This window comes from Episyrphus balteatus, chromosome 4 (genome assembly GCF_945859705.1).
Source record: "Episyrphus balteatus chromosome 4, idEpiBalt1.1, whole genome shotgun sequence".
NCBI classification, from domain to species: domain Eukaryota; kingdom Metazoa; phylum Arthropoda; class Insecta; order Diptera; family Syrphidae; genus Episyrphus; species Episyrphus balteatus.
The window spans coordinates 22056417-22080942 of record NC_079137.1 but is presented as its reverse complement, the minus strand read 5'-3'; the positions used below and the strand labels follow the sequence as shown (position 1 = coordinate 22080942).

Genomic DNA, 24526 nt, shown 5'->3' with positions numbered 1-24526 from the left:
TTGGTGTTTGTTTAGTTTAATTAAGTATATTAATAGGTAACAGAATAGGCTAATGTTAAATTTTTTAATGATGTGAAATTTTTTAAATGGCGGTGTATTTCAGGATGATAGTAAAATCCTCTGCTCCCATCGGGCGACCAATTAACTCCTACAGTTTTTAACCGATCGGGCTGAAATTTTGTGTGGAGATTGAAAATACTATTCTCTAGTGAAGTACGAAGGATTTTTTTGAAATATGAATTTTTAAAGAAATGGCATTAGTTTGAAAAAATTATTTCATTCCAAAAACAAAATTCGTTGAAAAAAAGACCATAAAATCGTTAAATTTTAATATTTCAAAAAAATCCTACGTACTTCACTAAAGAATAGTATTTTTAAGCTCCACACAAAATTTCAGCCCAATCGGTTAAGAACTGTAGGAGTTAGTTGGTCGCCCGATGGGAGCACAGGATTTTACTATCATCCTGAACTACACCGACATTTAAAAAATTTCACATCATTAAAAAATTTAACATTAGCCTATTCTGTTACCTATTAATATACTTAATTAAACTAAACAAACACCAAAAGAAAATAATATTTCTTCTTTGTTTTATACGCTGATGAAAATGACGCTCGATTTCGTGGTTTACAAGGTGTTATTACCCCTTAATGTTAACATTTAGTACCGCCGCATCGTAAATTTCTATTTCCCATACGATTTGTATGGGAAAGATTGTGTATTTGTGTTTAGAATTTTTTATCTTTTTAATAGTTCATCAAGAAGGCTAGATTTAATCATTTTCTTGTATAAAATTGAACGCTCTACAAAATTGCATTTATAAAATTTAAAAAAAACGGACGCGAAAAATTAATTAAAATAATTTTTAGTTGAAAAAATGAATAATTCGAATTTATTGAAGAAATCTAATATGATAGTATTAGGGGTTTGAGAGTTATATAAAAGGATATGTGAAACTAAAACACAACATAGAATACAAATATTCGAAAAGTTTGCCAAATTTTTTGAAAAAACCTAAAAATTTCGTCAAAAAATCGTTAAAAAATGAGAAAAAATTACTTTTTATATTTTAAAGTTGAATAACTTCGAAACGCGGGAGTAAATCAAAAAAATTTTGATTTTGTCAAGCCTTTTGGATGAACCATTCAAAAGATAAAAAATTCTAAACACAAATACACAATCTTTCCCATACAAATCGTATGGGAAATAGAAATCTGCGATGCGGCGGTAATAAATGTTAACATTAAGGGCTGAAACTTTTACAGTTTTTTTTTTCGTCATTTCCAACAATATTTTCAACAATGCTTTGAACAAAAAAAAAAAATTTTTTTTTTTGAATCAGTCTAGTGTATACATGTGTACAAAGTTTCAGTTCGAGACGATAATTGGAAGTAGGATTAAATTAATTTGGGTCGTTTCGACCCCACAATGACCCTACTCAGGCTCCAGACCACCAAAATATTGTAAAGTCATCTGAGCTACATTATATGTATAAAGTTTCATTTCGATACGATAACTGAAAGTAGGCAAAAATTGATTTGGGGTGTTAAGACCCCTCACTGGCCCTCCCCAGGGTCCGGACCACCAAAATATTATGTTGTCATCCGAGCTACATATATGTATAAAGTAGTACTGGAAGTAGGCTAAAATTGATTTGGGGTGTTAAGACCCTCCAATGCCCCTCTCCAGGGTCCGGACCACCAAAATATTGTGTTGTCATCCGAACTACATACATATATGTATGTACAAGTTTCAGTTCAATACGATAAGTGGAAGTGGGTCAAAATTTAGTTCCAAGATTTTATTACATAGATATATTTTATTACATAGCTTCTATAAATTGAAATTTCGCAGGTACTACTTTTTGTACAGCTTTTATTGAGCTTGCTTCAGAATTTAATTGCTTATAGAAGTTCGAACTTGTTTAACAACTTGTAATAAGTTGTTTAAATACTGTTAAAGAAACTTAAACGAAGAAAGCTTTTTTTCAGATAAGTTTTTTTAATGAATTTATAGAAGCTCTACCTACAATTAATTATGTACTTAGTTTTGTATTTGATTTTTGGTTTTGATATTGAATAATCTAGCTCGGACATTTTTTGGTTTTGACATTGAATAATTTAGCTCGGACATTTTTTTGCTTTGACATTTCTGCTATTAAAAGTGACTAGGATGACAGAGTGGGTAGAGTGTTGGACTATCACCAAGCAGATACAAAGTTCGATTCCTGGGTGTGGTAAAAAAATATATACTTTTAAAATTATTATTAATAGATAATACCAAAAACGAATGGAATGTTATATATAATAGCTGTGTTTTTTATTTTCCTCGTGATCCAGATCAGATCTTGGGCTTTATTTAGCTGTGAGAATTGGGATACATTTTTGAATTGGCTAAATACTTTCTTAGTTGCAAAACAAAAGAATTAATGGTGTATAAAACATTTATAAATATTAACAATTTACAAACTTCCAACAAGCGTTGACCTGTGAATTTTATTTTTGCGTTTACATTCTCTTAATATTTTTTGCATCATCAATAAAAGCTGTGTTTTATTTTTCTCGTGAACCAGATCAGATCATTGTATTTATTTGCGAAACACTAACAAAACAAAATCCTGATTTGATTGTAAGCTATCGTGCGGCTAAAATCGACTCGTGAAAAGTCGACATTAATTCCCAATTTTCTTTCATTGTTTTCAGTTTTTGATTATACCTAAATTAAAAAAATACATTAACCCTTCTGCAAACAATTTATACTCTGAAGATAAAACTTTAACTGGCTCCCAGAGCAGGGTAAATGTTTGACAGCTGAAATTTTTTTTCTAAAAAAATGTGTTGTCAAAAATTTAGCTTAATTTAAGCTCCGAAACAAAATCCTCTCGAAAATACATTTGATCTAAGAATTTGGATAGAATTTTGTATGTTTAATTTAACATATATTTTGAGCACTAGACCATTTTTTTTGACTATTTTGGAAGTAATTTTTTTTAATCCTGTGACCCCCCCAAACCAAATTTCTGGATCCGCGCCTGTATACTATGATATGCAACAAATCGATTGCAACACAGAAAAAGTCTTGTATCTACCCTCCTGGATGGAATACAAGGTGGCCCAATATCTCAAAATAACTTATATTGAGTACTACCAATTGTTGAGAATATTCCATAAATAACCGAGATAAAATTTATTTTCTTAAGAAATACGACTTTTTTATTAGGTATTTTTTCCATATTATTTTAGTTTTGTACCCTTTCAGAACCTTTCAGAATACAAAAACTTAAATAAATATGGAAAAATAACCAAATAAAAAAGTTGGATTTCTTAAGAAAATAAATTTTATCTCGGTTATTTATGGATTATTCTCAACAATGTTTTACCATTTTGAAAAGAGAATTGAACACACCAACTTTTAAGGTAACTTGCCGAAACATCAAAGTGCATTTTTTTTACACTACGGTTCATTGAATTAGAGTCATGTAAAATTTTTTAGTACTTAGTTGGGGAAAAAAGTGAAATTTTCTTTAAAACTGATGCAGCTGAGTTCAAATGTTTGAATGCATTTGGTGCAGGGTTATTGAAGGTTCCGTAACAAAAGAAAAAAAGAGAAAAATTAAGATTTGTAGTCACGGCACATAAAAAACCGTCACAGGGTGACTATTTTTTCGACTTTTATTCAAATGCCCATAACTCACAAAATATATGGCTGCGATTTTTTATTATTTTTCTGTTAACTGTCACCACCTACCCTATCTACCGTTTTCGTTTCGACGTTAACTTTTGGGACACCCAAAATCAAGTTATGCATTCGTAAAAAAAAAAAAAAGTTGAGATAACATTTTTCCATGACATTACGATGGTAGACAATGCCAAAAAAGTGGGTCCCGGAAGTCCGTCTGTCTGTCTGTCAGTCTGTCTGTCTGTCTTTATAAGGACCTACAGCCTTAACGGATGGACCGATTAATGTCAAACTTGGTATGTAGTGTTATTTGGCGACTCTCCAGAGGGATTTTTTTAATTAATTTTTTTGGACCAAAAATAACGGTACATGTCATATACCGATTTTAGTAAAATTGAAATATCTCAAAAACGGCTCTAACTATTTTGTTTAAAGAATTCAAATGTCAGTTTTAAGCTAAAGTGTATCTTCTAATAAAAAATTTTTTTTTTGAAAATCATTATTAACGGTACCTGCCATAGAACCGTTTTTTTTTAAATCCGATTATCTCCGAAACTGTTTGCGTGCAGCGGCAGAGCAAGGAATCGAAGACGCACCTAGCTCCTCCAAAAGAACCAGGAATGAGACTGATTCACCAACCAACTCTTCGCCTAACAAGACGAAGAAGAAGTTCAAGACCTCCCGGGCTAGCGCAAAAGGCCACCAAGTCGCTATAGCTGACTATGGTAAGCCCACACGCAAGCTGACTGAGGATGAATGGCATCTCCTTGAACTAAGAATCCTGGAAGAAGTCAATGAGGCTATCGTCAAGAGCTGGACAGTTCCACTCTTCGGTAACCTTAAGACTGTCCACGGTTTCAAGGTGATGGACTGTGAGAACGACGTGACTCTCGAATGGCTCCGGGAGTTCATACGAAAAACGTCAGCTCCATGGCAAGGCGCCGAATTACGTCTCATTGACGTAAAGGAGATAAAGGATCTCAACAGACCTCTTGGTAAGCTGTTGGTCAAAGGCCCGACCCTTCCCAGCGAACGGCTTGAGAGATACATCCTATCTTTGAATAGTGATCTCTTGAGCAAAGAGTGGGAAGTGGTCAAGAATGAAAGAACAAATGATGGCACCGAAGTGGTGGTAAGATTGAGCCACAAATCTTTACCACTCCTGAGGAAGGCTGACTTCAAGGTACGCGTTGGAATCACTAGGTGCAAACTTAGGTTGTTTCGCAACGATAGAAAACAGGTTAGTAAAGCGATGAACTTAAACTTTATTATATAAATGGAATTGAAAATCTTACAAATCAATCTTCACCATAGTAAAGCCGCAACCGCTAACCTTGTCTACCTCATGGAGAGTAGACAATACGACGTAGCCCTGATACAGGAACCCTGGGTTGTAAGAGGGAATATCAAGGGTCTACAATCTAAAGAACTACAGCTGTACAAGTCAAATCTTGACAGTCAAAATAGTAACCCTAGAACATGCATAGTAGCTAAGAAACAGTTTAATCTTTTTCTTCTAACTACTTACAGCAACACTGACCAGACCACGGTAAGATTGGAGCGAGATGGGCTCCCAATGCTCATCCTCTCGTCTACTTATATGCCGTATGACGGTACAGTAGGACCACCAGCAGATATCACTGAAACGTTGGTATCTTTTGCAAGTAAGAATAAATTTGATATTATTTTAGGTTGTGATTCTAACTCACACCATATGCAATGGGGTAGCACTGATACTAATACCAGGGGCGAGTCCCTTTTTGAATTTATTATCGAGAAAAACTTGCTCGTAGCTAATAGAGGCAACACCCCAACTTTTGTTACAAAAACACGGGAAGAAGTTCTTGATATCACCTTGACGAGTAATTCAGATACTTGCCAATTAGAACAATGGAAGGTTTTAGATGAAATCTCTTTTTCCGACCATCGCTTAATAGAATTCTACGTCCCTGATGCTGCCCGGCACATTAAACCTTTTAGGAATAATAGGCGTACCGATTGGCATGTCTTCAATAGGGAATTAGTAAAAAACATTAGTCACTTAAACAATGACAATAACCTAGACACAAATAGTCTTGATAAACTGACAGAGGAATTCACAGGAATTCTACGCGATGCATTGGACAAAAGCTGTCCTCTCATTGCCGCTGCGAAGAAAAACAACAAACCACCCTGGTGGACTGTTGAGCTCACTAGCATAAGAAAAGAAACAAGAAAACTGTTCAACCTTGCTAAACGCACTAGAACAGAAAGTGACTGGGAATCTTATAAAACCAGTCAGAGAAAGTTCAAGACAGAAACTCAACGAGCCAAACGTAGCTCTTGGAGAAACTTCTGTAGTACTATCGAATGTACTAACCATTCGGCGAGACTAAGGAGAATTCTCTCCAAGACGAATACTTCTATAGGGTCCCTAAAGGGGCCTGATAATCGATGGACAGAATCCTGTCAAGACAGTCTAAAACTCCTGGTGGAAGCCCACTTCCCAGGTTGTAACTCTGAATTGGACAATGATTCCACAAACTCTTTGCACTCAATATGTGAAATTCCTAGAGAAATTATTACGAAAGAAAAGTTGATCTGGGCCATCAACTCTTTCTCTCCTTATAAATCTCCAGGCCTAGACGGCGTCTTCCCCTTGATGCTGCAAAAAAGTAGTGAATTCATTGTTCCATACTTGATCACAATATTCCAAAATAGCCTACAATTGGGGTATGTACCTAAAATATGGCGTGAAGTCAAAGTTGTCTTTATACCAAAAGCTGGCAAATCCAGTTACACAGAACCCAAAGATTTCAGACCTATCAGTCTAACTTCTTTTACACTAAAAACACTTGAAAGGTTAATCGATATACATATCCGCAGTTATTTAATACCGGATACTATATCACCCTTTCAGCATGCATACACAAAAGGTAGAAGTGTAGAGACAGCTTTACACTGTGCAGTCAGAACGATAGAAAAGTCACTTGTGGTTAAAGAATATACCCTCGCAGCATTTCTAGACATAGAAGGAGCATTCAATAATGTTCACAATAGTGCAATTGAAAAAGCACTCACTGATCTTAAAATAGAAGGCACGGTTATAAAATGGATCGTGTGCATGTTAAAAAACAGACAAATAAATAGTGAATTAGGTGGGTCACATATAAAAATGTACGCATCTAGAGGAACCCCACAAGGGGGTATTCTATCACCTCTTCTCTGGATTTTGGTGATGAATGAGATCCTCATCAAATTGAAAAACAGCGGCGTCAAGGTCATAGCCTACGCAGATGATCTAGCTCTTCTAGCGACAGGTAAATACCTAACCACTGTAAGCGAACAATTAGAAAGCGCATTATCCCAGGTCAGTAACTGGACCAGGAGATGCGGTCTTAAAGTAAACCCCCTTAAAACAGAACTGGTACTTTTCACAAACAGAAGGAAAATTCCTCCTTTTGCAGTGCCAAAAATTGATGGCACCCCACTTAAGATTTCGGATAAAGCGAAATATCTCGGAGTGATCTTGGATAAGAAACTTAACTGGGGTCCAAACATTCAAGAAAGATATAAGAAAGCCACGTTTGCACTCTACTCATGTAATAGAATTCTTTGCAGAAACTGGGGACCAAATCCTAAAATAATCATGTGGATGTATACCGCCATTGTCAGACCCATTCTGACTTATGGCAGTTTAGTCTGGTGGCAAGCTCTGGAGAAATCCACGAACTTGAAGACCCTAACCAAAGTACAAAGAGCAGCTTGCATTAGTACTACGGGGGTGATGAGGTCCACTCCAACCGCGGGTCTGGAAGCAATCCTTAATCTCACTCCCTTAGATCTATTTGTACAAGAATTGGCAGCGAACAGCGCCCTACGACTCAGTCAAACCAACATTTGGAATACTAGTCAAAACGGCCATACTACGATCCTTTCTAACTACGTTGGCTACAACGTTAGTACAGATTACATGACCCCCTACTTAGACTTTAACAAGTCCTTTAATGTCAGTTTCCCTAACAGACAAGATTGGGAAAACAGTATACCTTTCTCAAATGAGTCGACTATCGCCATCTTTACCGATGGTTCGAAAATGAACACTGGGGTTGGTGCAGGTTTTTACTCAGAAAACCTCAACCTTGCCAGTTCTTTGAGGCTCCCCGATCACAGCAGTGTCTTCCAAGCCGAGATATTGGCAGTGAAAAATTCTGCTAAACAAATATCCATGATGGCGATATCACCTGTTGACATCACCTTTTTCATTGATAGCCAAGCGGCAATAAAAGCGATTTCTGCCACCTTAATCAAGTCTAAGCTTGTTTCTTGCTGTCGCGAAGAGCTTAGGGTTCTTGGTATGCAGCATAATGTAAGATTCTGCTGGGTTCCCGGCCACAGTGATGTGTTCGGAAACGAAAAAGCGGATGAGCTTGCAAGGGAGGGCTCAATGCTTGATCCCTCTCTCATAGACCTTAACATTAGAATCCCACAATGTGAAATAAGGCGAAATATCGTCAACAAGATTTCACAAAAAAACAACGATAGATGGAACCTCCTAGAAACCTGCGGTCACACCAGGAAACTATGGCCGAACTTCGACGAGAAAAAATCAAATAAGATCTTACTACTTAGTAAGCCTTCTTTAAGATCCCTAATAGGCGTCTTAACGGGTCATAACCTACTGGGATACCACAAAAAGAAAATGGGGCTTTGTACGGATGATCTATGCAGAGGCTGCGGTAATGAGGACGAACAGGAAAACACTGTTCACTTCCTCTGTCACTGCCCAACACTCTGTCGCACTAGGAAAAAATTCTTAGGAAACTACTTCTTTAATGAATTAGAAGAACTAGCGGAACTCTCAGGCAATAGCCTACTGAACTTTGTCAAGTCCTCCAAATGGCTTGAACAACCATAGCATTCATAGGTTAACACTTTTTTCATGAAGTTACAATACTTCAGGGTATCACAAGGGATCTACATTGATCTAAGTGTGACGGTAACAATATCAACTGTCAGCCCACATAACCTAACCTAACCTAACCATCTCCGAAACTGTAAATAATAGTCATTAATTTACTTTAAGTTTTACTTTAATTCATTTATAATTCAAGTATTAATAATTCAAGTATAATTCGCAATGAGTTGAGGTTAAAGAATGATCATGTGGCTAAACGTCATAATGCTGTTTAGGTTGGTAATAATGTAGGATGGTGTTTCATAGGTTGACAAGTAGGAGTAGATGTTAGACCTGAGGGGTAGACTACATTGCATCTCCCTTCTTGAAGCATCGGGTCATCACTGATGCTAGTACTTTAAACGATCTGGTGGCTTGGAAACTCTTCCTGATCTCGTAGTGACGGTTGATGGTGTTGACAAAGTTGAGGATGCAGGGGTACCTGATGAAACATTAGTTAAATCTGAGAACTTATTATTTTTATGTGTTTGATTTGAGGAGTTGTGCGACATGCTTGGAACTAGCAGTGGGTTAGCTTCATCGGTTATCAAACTTGCGGTCGAGGTTGAAGGTGTTTGTATTATGGCTTCGGTTGATTTGATATGACTGGAGTTTCGGCGATATTTGTTACCGTTGTTGTCTCTGAGAATGTATGAACGCGGATGAACGCTGCTCTCTGTTACAGCTGGTTTCCATTCGCTCTTGGAATTCGTTCTTGTTACGACTCGTTGACCTGCAATGAGTTGTGGACATTCTCTCGCTCCTCTGTTTGAATATTGTGCTTGCTTTTGACGTTCTTCTTGTAACTCTTGACTGATTTTGTGGTGAGATTGTTGCGTTACAAGTGACGACAAAGTTGTTGGAACAAGGGATCTCAGATTTCTTGAGTATAGACGCTGGGCTGGACTTCCAAGGTCTCCTCTGGGGGTGTTCATAAAATTAAGAATACCTAGTTGATAGTCTGAGTTGTCGTAAGTGCATTTTTTCAAAATGGCTTTGGATGTTTGGACTGCTTTTTCGGCCAATCCATTTCCCCTAGGATGATAAGGAGAACTAGTGACATGGTTAAATTTCCAGTCGGATGAAAATTTTTTAAATTCGCTGCAAGAGTCCATTGTCGCTCTCTAAGATTCTAGGAATACCGTTCAATGCGAAAATGTTTTTTAGAAATGTTATCACACTTCTAGCTGTTGGTTCTTTCAGTTTATCGAATTTGATAAAACCCGAGTAACTGTCTGTTACTACAACGTAGTCGTTACCTTTAAACTGGAATAAGTCCGATGCAACAATTTCAAAGGGATAGTTGGGTATTTCTTTCTCGCCTAGACATATTTTGTTATTGTTTCGTTGGAAGACTTGACAAGCAGCGCATTTTTGTATGTAGTCTTTGATGTCGCGATTCATTTGTGGCCAGAAAACAATATTTTTTGCTCTTCGTACACATTTAACGTAATTAAAGTGCCCGCTGAGTATGTACTTAAGAACATCAGCTCTCATAGCTGAAGGGATGAGAGTTTTGTGCGCTTTGTATATAATTCCATCGTAAACAGAGAGTTCCTCTCTGAAATTCCAATAGCTTTTCAGACTTGATGGGAGTTGATCAATTATTAATTTGCTCAGTTGTTTGCAAGTTTCATCAGATTTAGTTAATTGAAGAAGTTTTTCTAGTTCTTTGTCTGATATGGACAAAACAACTTGAACCTGTAAATCCGAATCTTTTATATCTGGTTGTGAAACGTTAGTGCAGTCTCGGCTTAGGGGGTCAGCGATGAACATCTGTTTGCCTTGTTTGTATACGACTTGAGGATCGTATGTCAAAAGACTTAAGCGAATTAGTTGAAGACGGGCTGGGGCAGAGTGAAGAGGTTTTTTGAAAATAGTTTCTAGTGGTTTGTGGTCTGATTCAACGACCAATTTCTTGCCCCAGACGTATTGATGGAATTTTTCGCAGCCGAATTTAATCGCTAGAGCCTCTTTCTCCAATTGGGAGTATTTTTTCTGTGAGGGCTTTTGATGCATACGCGATTGGTTGCTCCTTTTGAAGGAGAACTGCACCTAACGCGGTAGAGCTAGCATCAGCTTGTAGCTTTACGTCATCATTGACGTCATATAGTTTTAAGACGGGAGTGTTACAAAAAGCGGATTTAAGTTTTAAGTAAGCTTGCTCATGGACATCGTTCCATTACCATGGAGTCGATATTTCTAGTAGCGCGCGTAATTTTGTTGTAAATGAAGAAAATTTTGGGATGAACTTACTTAGATAAGTGAATTTGCCGAGAACTCTTTGTAGTTCTTTTCTGTTTGTTGGGGACTTAAGTCGTTTGATTGCCTCCGTCTTATCTGGATCAGCTGTCATTCCGTGCTCGCTTATGATGTAGCCTAAGTATTTGACCTTTTGCTGCTCGAACACACATTTTGATTTGTTGAGAGTAAGGCCCTTATCGGTCAATATTTTGATCACCTCGGTTGTGGTTTTTCGTAGGTCTTCCTTAGATTTAGAATAAGTTAAAATATCATCAATTGAAATTTTTACATTAGGTAAATGTGATAAAAGGGACTCCATAATGCTTTGGAATACTTCAGGGGCGGCAGATATACCTAAAGGTAATCTTTTGCAGGCATATCTGCCCCAAGGTGTTGAAAACGTAAGTATTTTCTTGGATTTGCCAGAATCCACGTTTGCAGTCTAGCAAGGTGAATAGTTTGGAACCGGTGATTTGAGCTGATATTTCTTCGATTGTTTGCATAGGATGATGACGGCGCAATATATTCTTGTTGACATATGTGGGATCTATGCAAATTCTAATTTTGTTGTTTTTTCGAACCACAACCATAGGCGACACGGACAGAGCAGCTTCTCTCATGGGCTCGATGACTCCTAATTTGACCATTCTATCGAGTTCCTCTTTAACATCATCACGAATTTTAAATGGAGTTCGTCTTGGAGGTGTAATTACGAATGAAGGGTTTTCCACCAGGTCAATATCATATTCGTAGTTGAGACAACCTAGACCTTCAAAAATGCTGTCATCTATTTTAATTTGGTTAATTCTGGTGACAAGTCCTAGTTTTTCGCAAGCATTGGCTCCGAGAATTGGTTTGATGTCTTCAGCTACAACTTTGAAAGATATTTTGCACAGTTGGCCTGCTATTGAGCATGGTATGAGTGCTTCGCCGAGTACCTTCATTCGGTGATTACTGAACGAGACGAGGTGCTTTACACTACTCGGTTTGAGGTTAGAATTGGTAGTTTCGATTAAACGTTTAGGCGGCACATTACACTGGGCACCCGTGTCCAGTTTAATTATATATGGCTTACCTTCTATGAATAATTTTTCAGTAAAGTTGTCGGTTTGCCGGTTGCCGTTTTCGGAAACTGCATCAATAAAAAGTGAATCGTCGTCATCTTCGTATTCTTCACAGATATTAATTTCCTTGGGCAAGGTGTCACTACTTTTCTGGTGAGTTTTCGCAGTTTTGCCTCTGCAAAATTTTTCAAAATGATTTTTCTTATTGCACTTCCTGCAAACATGATTGTAGGCGGAACATTTGCGGATTTCATGGTTTTTACCACAATTGCGGCAGTCAAATTTTTTGCTTTTAGTAGTGTTACCCTTTCTAACAAAATTAACTGCTTTTTCGCCTTCATTGATGATTTGGGCGGATTGTTTTTGAGCCATTTCTGTAGCCTGACATAGTTGGATTGCCTTTTCGAGATCTATGTCTTGGGACAACAGTTTTGTGCGAAGATCGTCGCTTTTGATACCGAGTATGAGTTGGTCTCTGAGAAGGCTGTCGTTGAGGCCTTCAAAAGCACAATTCTGCGCTTGTAAGCGAAGTCTTGACATGAGTTCGTCTATGGATTCGCCATCCTTCTGAGCTATTTTGTTGAATTTGTACCTCTCAAATGAAGTGTTAATTTTTGGAGTGAAATATGTTTCAAAAAGTGTCTTTACCTCGGCGAGCGTCCTTTCAGCATTCGTTGGCTGTGAATTGTATATTTGGAGGGCAGAGTATCCGATTGCGGACATGAACGTTGCTACTTGGACATTTTGAGGCTTGGTGTTCATGCCTGTAGCAGTTTCAAAGAATTCGTATTGCTGCTTCCAAAGTTTCCACTAATTTGCCATGTCTTTGTCGTGTTCGATGACGATGGGCTTAGGTGGTCGGAGAAATTGGCAGAGATTGTCTGCGGCTGCGGCTGGTACTACCATTTTTTATAATAATTTTTATTGAAAAATTAATGTAAATTTTTTTTTTTTTTATTTAATTTTTATTGAAAAATTAATTTGGTTTCGGCACCATGTAAATAATAGTCATTAATTTACTTTAAGTTTTACTTTAATTCATTTATAATTCAAGTATTAATAATTCAAGTATAATTCGCAATGAGTTGAGGTTAAAGAATGAGCATGTGGCTAAACGTCATAATGCTGTTTAGGTTGGTAATAATGTAGGATGGTGTTTCATAGGTTGAGAAGTAGGAGTAGATGTTAGACCTGAGGGGTAGGCTACATTGCATCGATTTCAACGAAACTTTTTGTGAAGAAGCATTTTTACAATTTAAATATAAAACAAAAATAAAATTTTCAAAAAAATAATTTTTGGGTTTTTAAAAAAAAATTGAAATTTTTTTTTTTGAAAAATAAAATTTTCGAAAACGGGACATTAAATTTTTTTTGAAATTTTGTTTTAAGATGCTGATAAGTGATTTCTACAAAATAGCATACCAATTTTATTTTAAAACTTTTTTTCCAAAAAATTATTTATAAAAAAATAGTTTTTTAAAAAAATTGCAAAAAATGCATCTTAATATATCAATCAAAACTGCATACTTGTTTTGGAGGGCAATTTGATTTCAGATTTTATTTATTTTTTTTTAAAACGAATCTTATTTTTTTTTTCCAAAAATTTATATAAAAAGTCTTAAAAATTTAAGCAACTTTAACTCTAAGAGCAAGTTCGTGCGACCCAGTCGTGCATTTTATTTTTATCCCTTCAAGCAAACAAGTCCGACCTCGGTCCGAATCCACTCCGCCTCAGGCGGAGCTGAGTCCGACTTCGGCTCAGAAACGGGTCCGAAGGCGGCTCAAATTAGTATGGAAATTATAATCACCGCGAAGTCGATTGCATATGTATTGGTGTGGTGAAAATCTCCATTCCGAGAAAACGGAGCCGAGGTCGGAATGAATGACGTCCGGCATTGGAATGGAAAAAAATGGCGCTTGACATTTGGAAGCATTTGCAAACAAAACAGAACACGAATTATTTTCTTTTTCTTAATTTTTTTTATTGTTTTTCTTAACACAAAATTTTATTTTATTGTATTCGTTGATACAGCTGCTGGAGAATTTGCACCATAGCTGTTGTGCGTTGTGGGAAGTTTAGGTTAGGGTGAAAATTCTCAGCTAGCGTCTCATTATTGAACTCCTTGAAAAACAACAAAATGATAAATTATTAATTATAAAATCGCAGAAGCACGTTATGCAATTCATACCTTTTTATGAAATAAAATTTTCCATATTAATAAAATATTAATAATATTTAGTTTTAAAACGAGGCACGACCCGACCACCGACGAGATACTGCAACAAACGACAAATAATAACAAAATGACGCATTATATGTTGTCTTTGTCTTTCGTACGTTCATTTTCCTTTTCTCACTTTTTCACCACGATTCTCCTTCGAGTTTGTGTTCATACACAAAAAGTTGCAAGCGTGTGAGTGCAACCCCGTTTTTCTCAGTCGGAGGTCGGAGTGTCTTTTCTGAACTCCGTTTTCTTGCTTGAAGGGATTAACCTCAATAGTGTCAAAAATTTTACACGGTATTTACTATTTATCGCAATTCACACACGGCTTTAGATTCCCCTTCAAGCAAGAAAACGGAGTTCTGTTTGATTTTGCCATTTGGACACGCCGATTTACTCAAACATAGTTAACTTTTTGTGTATAAACACAAAACGAAGGAGTAACGTGTGGTGAAAAGTACGAAAAAGAAAATTGATGAAGGAAAGACAAAGGCATCAGAATAACAAAGCGTCATTTTATTTTTTTTTTTTTTTCAAAGTCCGTCATGTCGTATCTCTCTGTTTATTATTATTTTTTATATCTCTGTTTATTATAAATAATATGGAAAAGTTTTAATCCAACAATACATGTTGAAATGTTGCTAAGTGTGCCTCCGCAGCAATTTTATTAATTAATAATTTGGTGTGTTCTCGTAAGAAATCATCTTCTCTTGCAGCCTGACGCCACCACCACCCACGAACAACATAAAAAAAAAACTTGTACAATTTCATCAATGATTTAGTAGTCGAGGCCGGACTCACTTCGGAGCCGATTCGGACCGAGGTCGGACTCGTTTGCTTGAAGGGTTTTCTTAGTTTTAGTACCCTTTTATATTGATTTGAATTTGATTTTTCGAGTTTGGTTCTTATTCTTACCGCTGAGCTACCGTTTAATTTATTTTTGTTTAGCGTAGAGCAGAAATTACTCCATTGAAATATAGTTTTATGAATTTTGAGTTAATCCTGGACATAACATAATGTATTTAAAAATTTTAAAAATAATTACTCATTTTTTAGTTTTAACTTTCGGCATGTTTTTTAATCTTATTTCTTCATATAATTCGTATCTCTTTTAAGGCCGAGGTGGCAAAACTAGTAGACTCACAAACAAATGCAAAAATGCTTTACGATATTTTACATGTCGCACATTTACCACAGAAGGATGAACTTGTTGTAGCAGCCCCTGGAGTTTCGAAGTTCGGAAAAGGAGGACGAGGAAAATTTAGCTGGCGACGCAAGTAACAATAGAAAACCTCAGTCATTCAAGTGGATTACGTGTTTTTTTATTTATTATATTAAATTTTTTTTAAATAATTGATATTTTAACCTTTTTATTAATATAACTCTACTTTATTTAAGGTATGTCTTCGTTGTCATATTCCACTTGAATTTGCGAGAATGAATTGCAATTGCAACGCATCTGACAAATAAGTACAAATAGTATTGTAACCATCGACAAACTATATACCAAGACTAGAAACTTTCATACGTTTAACCCTCCAAAACCCTATTGTCCATCACAGTACACATAATAAGGTAAAATATTCCGAACGTTGTCAAAATTTGTTTGTCAAAAATAGGCACCAGTCAGGTAAAAAATAACAAATTTCCTTGTGTTTCTTCGCGGAAAATGGTGAATAATTGTTAACAAATTAGTGGTGTGCGTGGTTTTTCGGTTTTTGTGCGTTTTTCGTCGGTAAATAAAAGAAATAAGATTTACGGTAGCTGACATTGGTCGCCAAAATGGTCATGTTTTGACAATTTGGCGACCAATGTCAGCTTGGAAGATATTACCTTTTTATGTGTACTGTGATTGTCCATAGTGTTGTTTTTATAATTTTGACATGAAGTCCGTATAAGTGTGAAAAGCAACAACAAATTTAATTGAAAATCTAGCCACCACTGTGGTGAATCACCTATCAAGTGCCTATGTGTGCGTAAATACGCAACACACAGAAACTTGGTGGGTCATTCACCACACACAGAGAAAAATAGACCACATAAAATAGAACAAAAACAATAAGATTTCTCTATGGTTTTCATGCAATAAGGAAACCTTATTAAAACAATCGGATTTTCTTATTGTTTTAAAATCTGCAAACAAATAAAAAAAACGATGACCAGGCTGGGAATCGAACTGGAGACTTCAAATCATTAGTCGCCCACCTTACCACCTGAACCAACCTGCCATGAAAACATTGATCGCGATTTTTGTTCTAGTGCTAAGTTGCAAAAAAAATCAACTTTTCAGTCAAATTTTAATAAGATTTTCTCTATAAAAATAATAAGAAATCTCCTTAAAAAAACCTTATTAATCGTTGATTTTAATAAGATTTCCTTATGAAATGTATGGACGGTAAAACAATATGGCAATCTGTTAGTTTTTAGCGGGTCATATTTTTCTCTGTGCACTTCTCAGCTTGTGACAAAAGTGATTTGACAGCTCATTTTCCAGTCTTTGTATAGTTTGTCGATGATTGTAATTTGTAACGAATTACTGAACTGTTCTTCTATTAAGATAAATGTCTGAACACACTACCTACTACTGCGTACAGATAAACATCTGAACGCACCTTTAATAACACATTCGTTGGAAATTCCCTTGAATGCTGAATATCCTAAAAATATCCCACTGGAAGGGAAATATACAGCGCCACCTCTTGGAAAGGAAATTTCTAGAAGCAAAAGACGAGAATTTTCCCAGTAATTCTGGAACTTGTAATTTGGGGTACAAATAGACAGCGCGGACAAGGACCGGACACAGTTTAATTTTGAAAGTGAAAGATTACAGTACAAGGTGAAATAAAGTGTTGGATATTGTTAGTAGTAAATAAAGGGATTGAAATAGAGTGTTTATTTAAGCGAATAATAAAAGAAAATTTAGTTGAAATAAAGTGTGTGTATATTTGAACAGACAGCAAAGGTGGTAATTCAATAATTAAAATAAGTTTTATTGCGAACCTGAATAAAACGTAACATTGGTATCAGAAAAGTGGAAAAAAACTTATTTCAAAAAAGTAAGTCATCGTGTTTCAAACTATTCAAATGGGCAAAACAGTGAATGAGTTAAATGGTGCTGAGCTTAATAAGACCGTATTAAGACTGGGTGTCCCCGAATGACGAACTCAGACTTCATGTAAATGAGCCTGTGTGCAGGGCCGGTTTTAGGGGGGGGGGCAGCCTGGACCGCCCAGGGGCGCAAGAATTGAGAGGCGCCGAAGACGCCATAGAACTTTAACAAAAGTTATATAAATAACGAAGTCTTTCCAATCGATGTTTTATTTATTTTTACTTTCACAAAAGCGCCCCCATTTTTTTTTTCAATTTCACATTTCCCACGGCGCTCGTATTTTTGCCCTAAATTTTTTGAAGAATGAAGGCGCCTCCCAATTTTGGGTTAATTTGTTTGGCTTCCGGAAGGACAATGGTGCCCAAAATCCTCGTTCATCTTTGAAGAACAAGGCGCCCTAATTCCTTTAGAAAGACTAAAGAAATCCTAATATTCCTCCAACCAATTTAATTTTTGCAAAGGCGCCCCTATATATAAATCACTAAATCATAATATGGAGATGGAGTGTGTTTCCTTATTTTTTTCCGGATATGGGAAAGAATAGACCGACGAGACAAAATAGTTTATGGAGAATATCCAGACCGTGATAATGAATAAAGAAACAGAAAGGAGACGGACAGAATCCCGAAATTCAAAATCCAGAAAGCCCAAAATCCAGAAAACACTAAATCCCGAAAACCCAAAATCCCGAAAACCCAAAATCCAGAAAGGTCAAAAATCTGAGTTTCCCGGGTTTTCATTTTACATCGAACACCTCAGAGCTTTAGTTTCATCAGCGAACAGAGGAAATAACTCTGATTGAAAAAGGAGATACAAAAAACGCTTGACAACGAATTCGGAGCGACCCAGAATGCCCTAGAACAAACCTAATACTTATAAAAGTATGTCTTTGATTGGTCGTCCGGAAGCGTCCGGAATCATTCAAAAGCCTGCTGCAAGTTTTTATTCTCCTAGTAACAAGTAGGTATATGAGAGGTAAAACATAATCTGCTATTGTTTTTTTTTTTCGTGATATTAAAAAATTGTTTTAAAATGATTTTTACTTGCGATATAGGTACTATACAGGGTGTCCCAAAAGTTAACGTCGAAACGAAAACGGTAGATAGGGTAGGTGGTGACAGTTATCAGAAAAATAATAAAAAAAATCGCAGCCATATATTTAGGGAGTTATGGGCATTTGAAAAAAAGTCGAAAAAATGGTCACCCTGTGACGGTTTTTCATGTGCCGTGACTACAAATCATAATTTTTCTCATTTTCTTCTTTTGTTACGGAACCTTGAATAACCCTTCTATCAAATGCATTCAAAAGTTTTAACTCAGCTGCATCAGTTTTAAAGAAAATATTACTTTTTTACCCAACTTAGTATTAAAAAATTTTACATGACTCTAATTCAATGAGCCGTAGTGTAAAAAAAAATGCACTACGATGTTTTGGCAAGTTGCCTAAAAAGTTGGTGTGTTCAATTCTCTTTTCAAAATGGTACAACATTGTTGGGAATATTCCATAAATAACCGACATAAATTTTTTTTTTATAAGAAATCCGACTTTTTTATGAGGTAATTTTTCCATATTATTCAAGTTTTGTACCCTTTCAGAACCTTTCAGAATACAAAAACTTAAATAATATGGAAAAATTACCTAAAAAAAAGTCGGATTTCTTAAGAAAAAAAATTTTATCTTGGTTATTTATGAAATATTCCCAACAATGTTATACCATTTTGAAAAGAGAATTAAACATACCAACTTTTAAGGCAACTTGCCGAAACATCGCAGTGTATTTTTTTTACACTACGGCTCATTGAATTAGAGTCATGTAAAATTTTTTAGTACTAAGTTGGGTAAAAAATTAATATTTTCTTTAAAACTGATGCAGCTGAGTTAAAATTTTTGAATGCATTTGATAGAAGGGTTATTCAAGGTTCCGTAACAAAAGAAAAAAATGAGAAAAATTAAGATTTGTAGTCACGGCCCATGAAAAACCGTCACAGGTTGACCATTTTTTCAACTTTTTTTCAAATGCCCATAACTCCCAAAATATATGGCTGCGATTTTTTTTATTATTTTTCTGATAACTGTCACCACCTACCCTATCTACCGTTTTCGTTTCGACGTTAACTTTTGGGACACCCTGTATATCAAGTTATGCATTCGTACAAAAAAAAAAGTTGAGATAACATTTTTCCATGACATTACGATGGTAGACAATGCCATAAAAGTGGGTCCCGGAAGTCCGTCTGTCTGTATAAGGGCCCACAGCCTTAACGGATGGACCGATTAATGTCAAACTTGGTATGTAGCGTTATTTGGCGACTCTCCAGAGGGATTTTTGGAATTATAATATTTTTGGACCAAAAATAAAGGTACTTGTCATATACCGATTTTAGTAAAATTGAAATATCTCGAAAACGACTCTAACGATTTTGTTTAAAAAATTCAAATGTTAGTTTTAAGCTAAAGTGTATCTTCTATTAAAATTTTTTTTTTTTGAAAATTATTATTAACGGTACCTGCCATAGAACCGTTTTTTTTTTTTTCAAATCCGATTATCTCCTTCTTCGATTTCAACGAAACTTTTTGTGAAGAAGCATTTTTACAATTTAAATATAAAACAAAAATAAAATTTTCAAAAAAATAATTTTTGGATTTTTTAAAAAATTTTGAATTTTTTTTTTTTTTTTTGAAAAATCAAATTTTTGATACCAATTTTATTTTAAAACTTTTTTTCCAAAAAAATTATTTATAAAAAATTAGTTTTTAAAAAAACGGCTCTAACGATTTTGAACCTTTTTTTTTTATAAAAATGCATCTTAATATATCAATCAAAACTGTATACTTGTCTTGGAGGGCAATTTGATTTTAGATTTTATTTTAATTTTTTTTTTAAACGAATTTTATTTTTTTTTCCAAATTTCTATATAAAAAGTCTTAAAAATTTTAGCAGCTTTAACTCTAAGAGCAAGTTCGTGCGACCCAGTCATGCATTTTATTTTTTAGAGGCGCCACTTGCAATCTTGCCCAGGGGAGCCGGTAGTGCTTAAACCGGCACTGCTTGTGTATATTAGTGACCTTTCTTCGCCATAAATCTCTCACGTTCAACGTCATCTCAACTCAGTTCTCTCTCGGTGTCTTCATTTGCTTTCTCTTTCCCTTTCTAGAGAACCAGAGCCATAAAATTGGGAAATTCTCTTTCCCTTTCTAGAGAACCAGAGCCATAAAATTGTAGGTAAAAAAACAACATAAATAGCCAAAAAAGGGGTTTTTTTTTTTCAATTTTCAATTCATTTTTATTTTTCATCAACTTAAAACTTTCTTAAAGCTAGACAAAAATTCATAAAAACTAGCCTACTTATCAATTACTTACAACTAACTTACTGGCCCTATACGGGCACTCTAAGTTATAATTCAATTTTCTTAATACTAATGCCTTTCGGCCTTATAACTATTTTTATACTAATATTTCAATGGTTTTTATTTTTCACCAAGAAATAATTTAAAAAAAAAAAAAAATTGGAATCTTATCATTTTTTTTTCTTATTTTAAAAACTTACAAACTAATTAAAACTACTTACAAACTAATTAAAACTACTTAAAACTACTTAAAAACTAGAACAGCCACAGCAAGCAATTTTGTATTTTTAGTATTTTTTTGTATTTTTTGTATTTATTTATTTTTTTTTTTAGTTTTTTTTTTTGTATTTTTTTAGTGATGGGAACTATCGAATAAAGACTATCAAACTATCGATAGTTGTAAAATATTCATTCATTCGATAGTTTAAAATCATTCATTCGAATAGTTTTTCGTTCGGTAGTTTTTTATTGGATAGTTTTTTCATTCGAATAGTTTTTTCGTTCGATAGTTTTTTATTCGATAGTTTTTTCATTCGAATATTTTTTTCAAACGATAGTTTTTTCATTCGAATAGTTTTTTTTTATTCGATAGTTTTTTCATTTTAATAGTTTTTTCAAACGATAGTTTTTTCATTTGAATAGTTTTTTTTATTCGATAGTTTTTTCATTCGAATAGTTTTTTCAAACGATAGTTTTTTCATTTGAATTTTTTTATAATCAGTTACTGTGTTAAGTAAACATTTTTAGTATCATTTTAAGTAACCATATGACCAATAGTATTATCACATTGCATTGTTGCTGACACGATGGGAAATGATTTCTTACCAGTTCCCACTGAGTGTTCTTTTTAAGTATAATTATGTATTTTTTTGTATTCTATCACCCATTTTTACCTTTCCTACCATATCATATTTCCACCCAACTCCTACTTCTGCGTGAGACCAGACGAAATAAGATCATTTAATAAAAGTTCAATGTTTAGTCTCACGCGCTGAGTGTTCATTATGCTGACTTGTCATTTTTGGCAAAGTACCTTTAAATGATCGGCATAATGGGCACTCGCTGTCCAACCACTTTCAAGTGAACATCAAATAAAAATTGTAATCAATAATAATAAAAAAAGGTGTTTGTATTTTCAAGGTTCTAAAGTTTAAAGAACATTTGGCGACCGTGACAGGACCTACTAAAAGAGTTTAGTGGCCTGTAAATTAATAAAACAAAACAAAATAAAAGAAAACAGTGTTGTGAAGTGAGTCGTTATTAAGAAGACTAAAAAAGAAAAAAAAAAAGAAAAGAAGTTCCTTTCAATTACTAACAATTCAATATAAAAAATAATTAAAATGGTGGCTACAATTGAAGAACTTACCAATCAGCAAGAAGCTGTAGGAAAAGAAATCTGTACACTTGCTCGCAATTACGGAAAGGATGGTCCAGGAAGGAAAACCCTGGATTATTTAAATGCGCGGTGGACAAGATTAAATGAATTATGGGAAGTATTCGACAATGTTGATAGCGAGATAAGAGACAATTATCCGCAGGTAACTGAACACGAATACTTCACTAAAGGTTTTTACGATGGGGTAAAAAAAATTCATGATCAAATGAAAGATGACATCATCAAGCGGTTTGCAGTAGCGGAAGAAGAAAAATCTGATGGGGCTATAGAGGAGACCGCAGCAGTCCATCCTCAGCCGGAGCAGCTAAAAGAAGCCCTCTTAGGACCAGCAGCCGTTAAGCCCCCAGCAGGGCATTCAGAGGGAGTTACCGCAGCAATTTCCAAATTTAACATACCACCAGGGCTGACAATAAAGCCCACTTTAATAGATGACACCAGTGTAAAGGTCAACAGGATGACTACGGATAGCAAATTCCGATTACTCTGCAAAATATTTCAAGGAGGTCTTAATAAGTGCCCATTGAAATTGCGGGAAACTTTACCGCAAGAATTTAACCAAAAAACAAAAACCCTAATGACCAATTGGGATGAAATAACAACAACATATAGACGACTTGGAGGCGATGCAGCTGTAGAAGATATACAGCTTTACTTTGAGCTCCAGGATGAATTAGATTTGAGGATCACCTGGCTACCAACTAATACATTGCCAGCTGAAACAGTTCAAATGAATCAAGGACGAGCAACAACAATCAAGCTTCCAAAAATTGAGATACCCAAATTCGATGGAAGCTATCTTAATTGGCCGCAGTTCTTCGATCTATACAAACAAATGGTGCACAACCAACCAATTGCACCGGCTCAAAAATTATACTTTTTAAAGACAAATCTTACTGGAGATGCCCAAAACCTCATTCAACATTTCCATGCCACTGATGACAATTATGAATTGGCTTGGAACACTCTAGTTGACAGGTTCAACAACAAGCGGTTGCTGTTATCCGCTCAGTTAAGCCGATTGTTCCAATCAAATACCATCGTAGACACTGTCAGAAGTCTCAAGAGGCTGCATGATACAACAAAGGAAGTCATTCAAGCCATCAACAATCTCGGCTATGACACCAGTGGATGGGACCCATTAGTTGTACATCTATTGCTGGAAAAAATGGACAAAGACACCCGAATGCTTTTCGAGGAATCCCTACAAGCACCAAGAATAACACCAACTCTAACCCAATTACTGGAATTTGTCGAATGCAGGTTCCAAGCCCTGGAGACGGTGAAATCAGATGAAAGGAAGAAAGCGGTAACCACCGCATCTGAAAATAGGGAAGTTTCAAATTGTCCATATTGTAAAACTAATAATCATAAGATCTTTAATTGTAAAAAATTTATTAATCTTTCAGTTGAGGATCGCAATCAGCAGGTGCGGAAGCTTCAACTTTGCACCAACTGTTTGCAAGGACATCGTTTCCCATCGTGTCAACAGCAACGTAGATGCAAGGTTTGCAACGGGAAACACAACACTCTACTACACTATCCAAATAAAAAAGATGTCAACGTAAAAAACCCAGCATCCGGTAAGTGTGATAATATTATTGGTCGGGTGGGTGAGTTTCCTTCAGGGTCCCATAATAACAATTCTCTAGGGGTCGTATTAAAGGGTCGCGAGGTATATCTCGCCACGGCGATTGTGAACGTCGTGAGTTCAAAAGGAACGCGTATTCCTTGTCGTGCTATGTTAGACTCGGGATCTCAATTACATTTTATTACAACATCCCTAGCCCAGCAGTTAGGGAGCATAAAGCGAAGAAAGGACATTCCGATTAGCGGAATTGGAGGCAGGGAAAGTCAGGCCAATTTCGTAATAAATGTTCATTTAGAATCCAGAACTTCATCATATAAAAGAACTATTGAGACCAGTATAATGCCAAAAATAAGTGATTATATGGCAACTGCATCTCTGGATAGGCAAACTTTGCAATTGCCCTCCAATATTCTTCTTGCTGACCCTAACACAATTAGTTCCAACCGCATAGACTTGTTAATTGGAGCAGAGTTATTCTTTGAGCTTCTTTTGCCGGGAGAATTTAAAATCTCAAACAATCTTCCTCTATTGCGGAATACTAGATTAGGATGGGTTTTAGCAGGAAGCGCTGTAGATTCTTCCCAAAATTCTCATTGTCATTCAGTGTCAAAACCTAGTCTGAGAACACTAGATAAAATGGTCCGATCACTGTGGGAAAGTGAAAATTTTGAAGTTGAATCGAAGGTCTACAGCGAAGAAGAATTTAAATGTGAAAAACATTTTAATGATAACGTGGAAACAACACGCCAGGGTCAGTACATAGTACGACTTCCTTTTAAGAAAGACCCAAACCAAACATTAGGAGGTTCAAAAGAAATTGCAAAGAAGCGTTTTTATTCATTAGAAAGAAAACTAGAAAAAAATGCAGACCTCAAAGAAAGTTACACAAACTTCATGGAGGAATATGAGCGTCTAGGTCATATGACTGCAATTCAAGAG

At 35.6% G+C, this 24526-nt stretch overlaps 1 protein-coding gene across 1 annotated transcript in view; it reads left to right on the top strand.

Annotated features, from left to right (window-relative positions):
* The window catches only part of LOC129918437 (DNA repair endonuclease XPF), a 199508-nt gene extending 184008 nt beyond the window's left edge, over positions 1-15500 (top strand). Inside the window, exon 9 of the mRNA XM_055999016.1 lies at positions 15262-15500. Within this exon, the coding sequence (XP_055854991.1) occupies positions 15262-15426 (165 nt within the window). The 3' untranslated portion in view covers positions 15427-15500. The remainder of the gene's footprint in view (positions 1-15261) is intronic.
* Positions 15501-24526: the final 9026 nt, after the last annotated feature.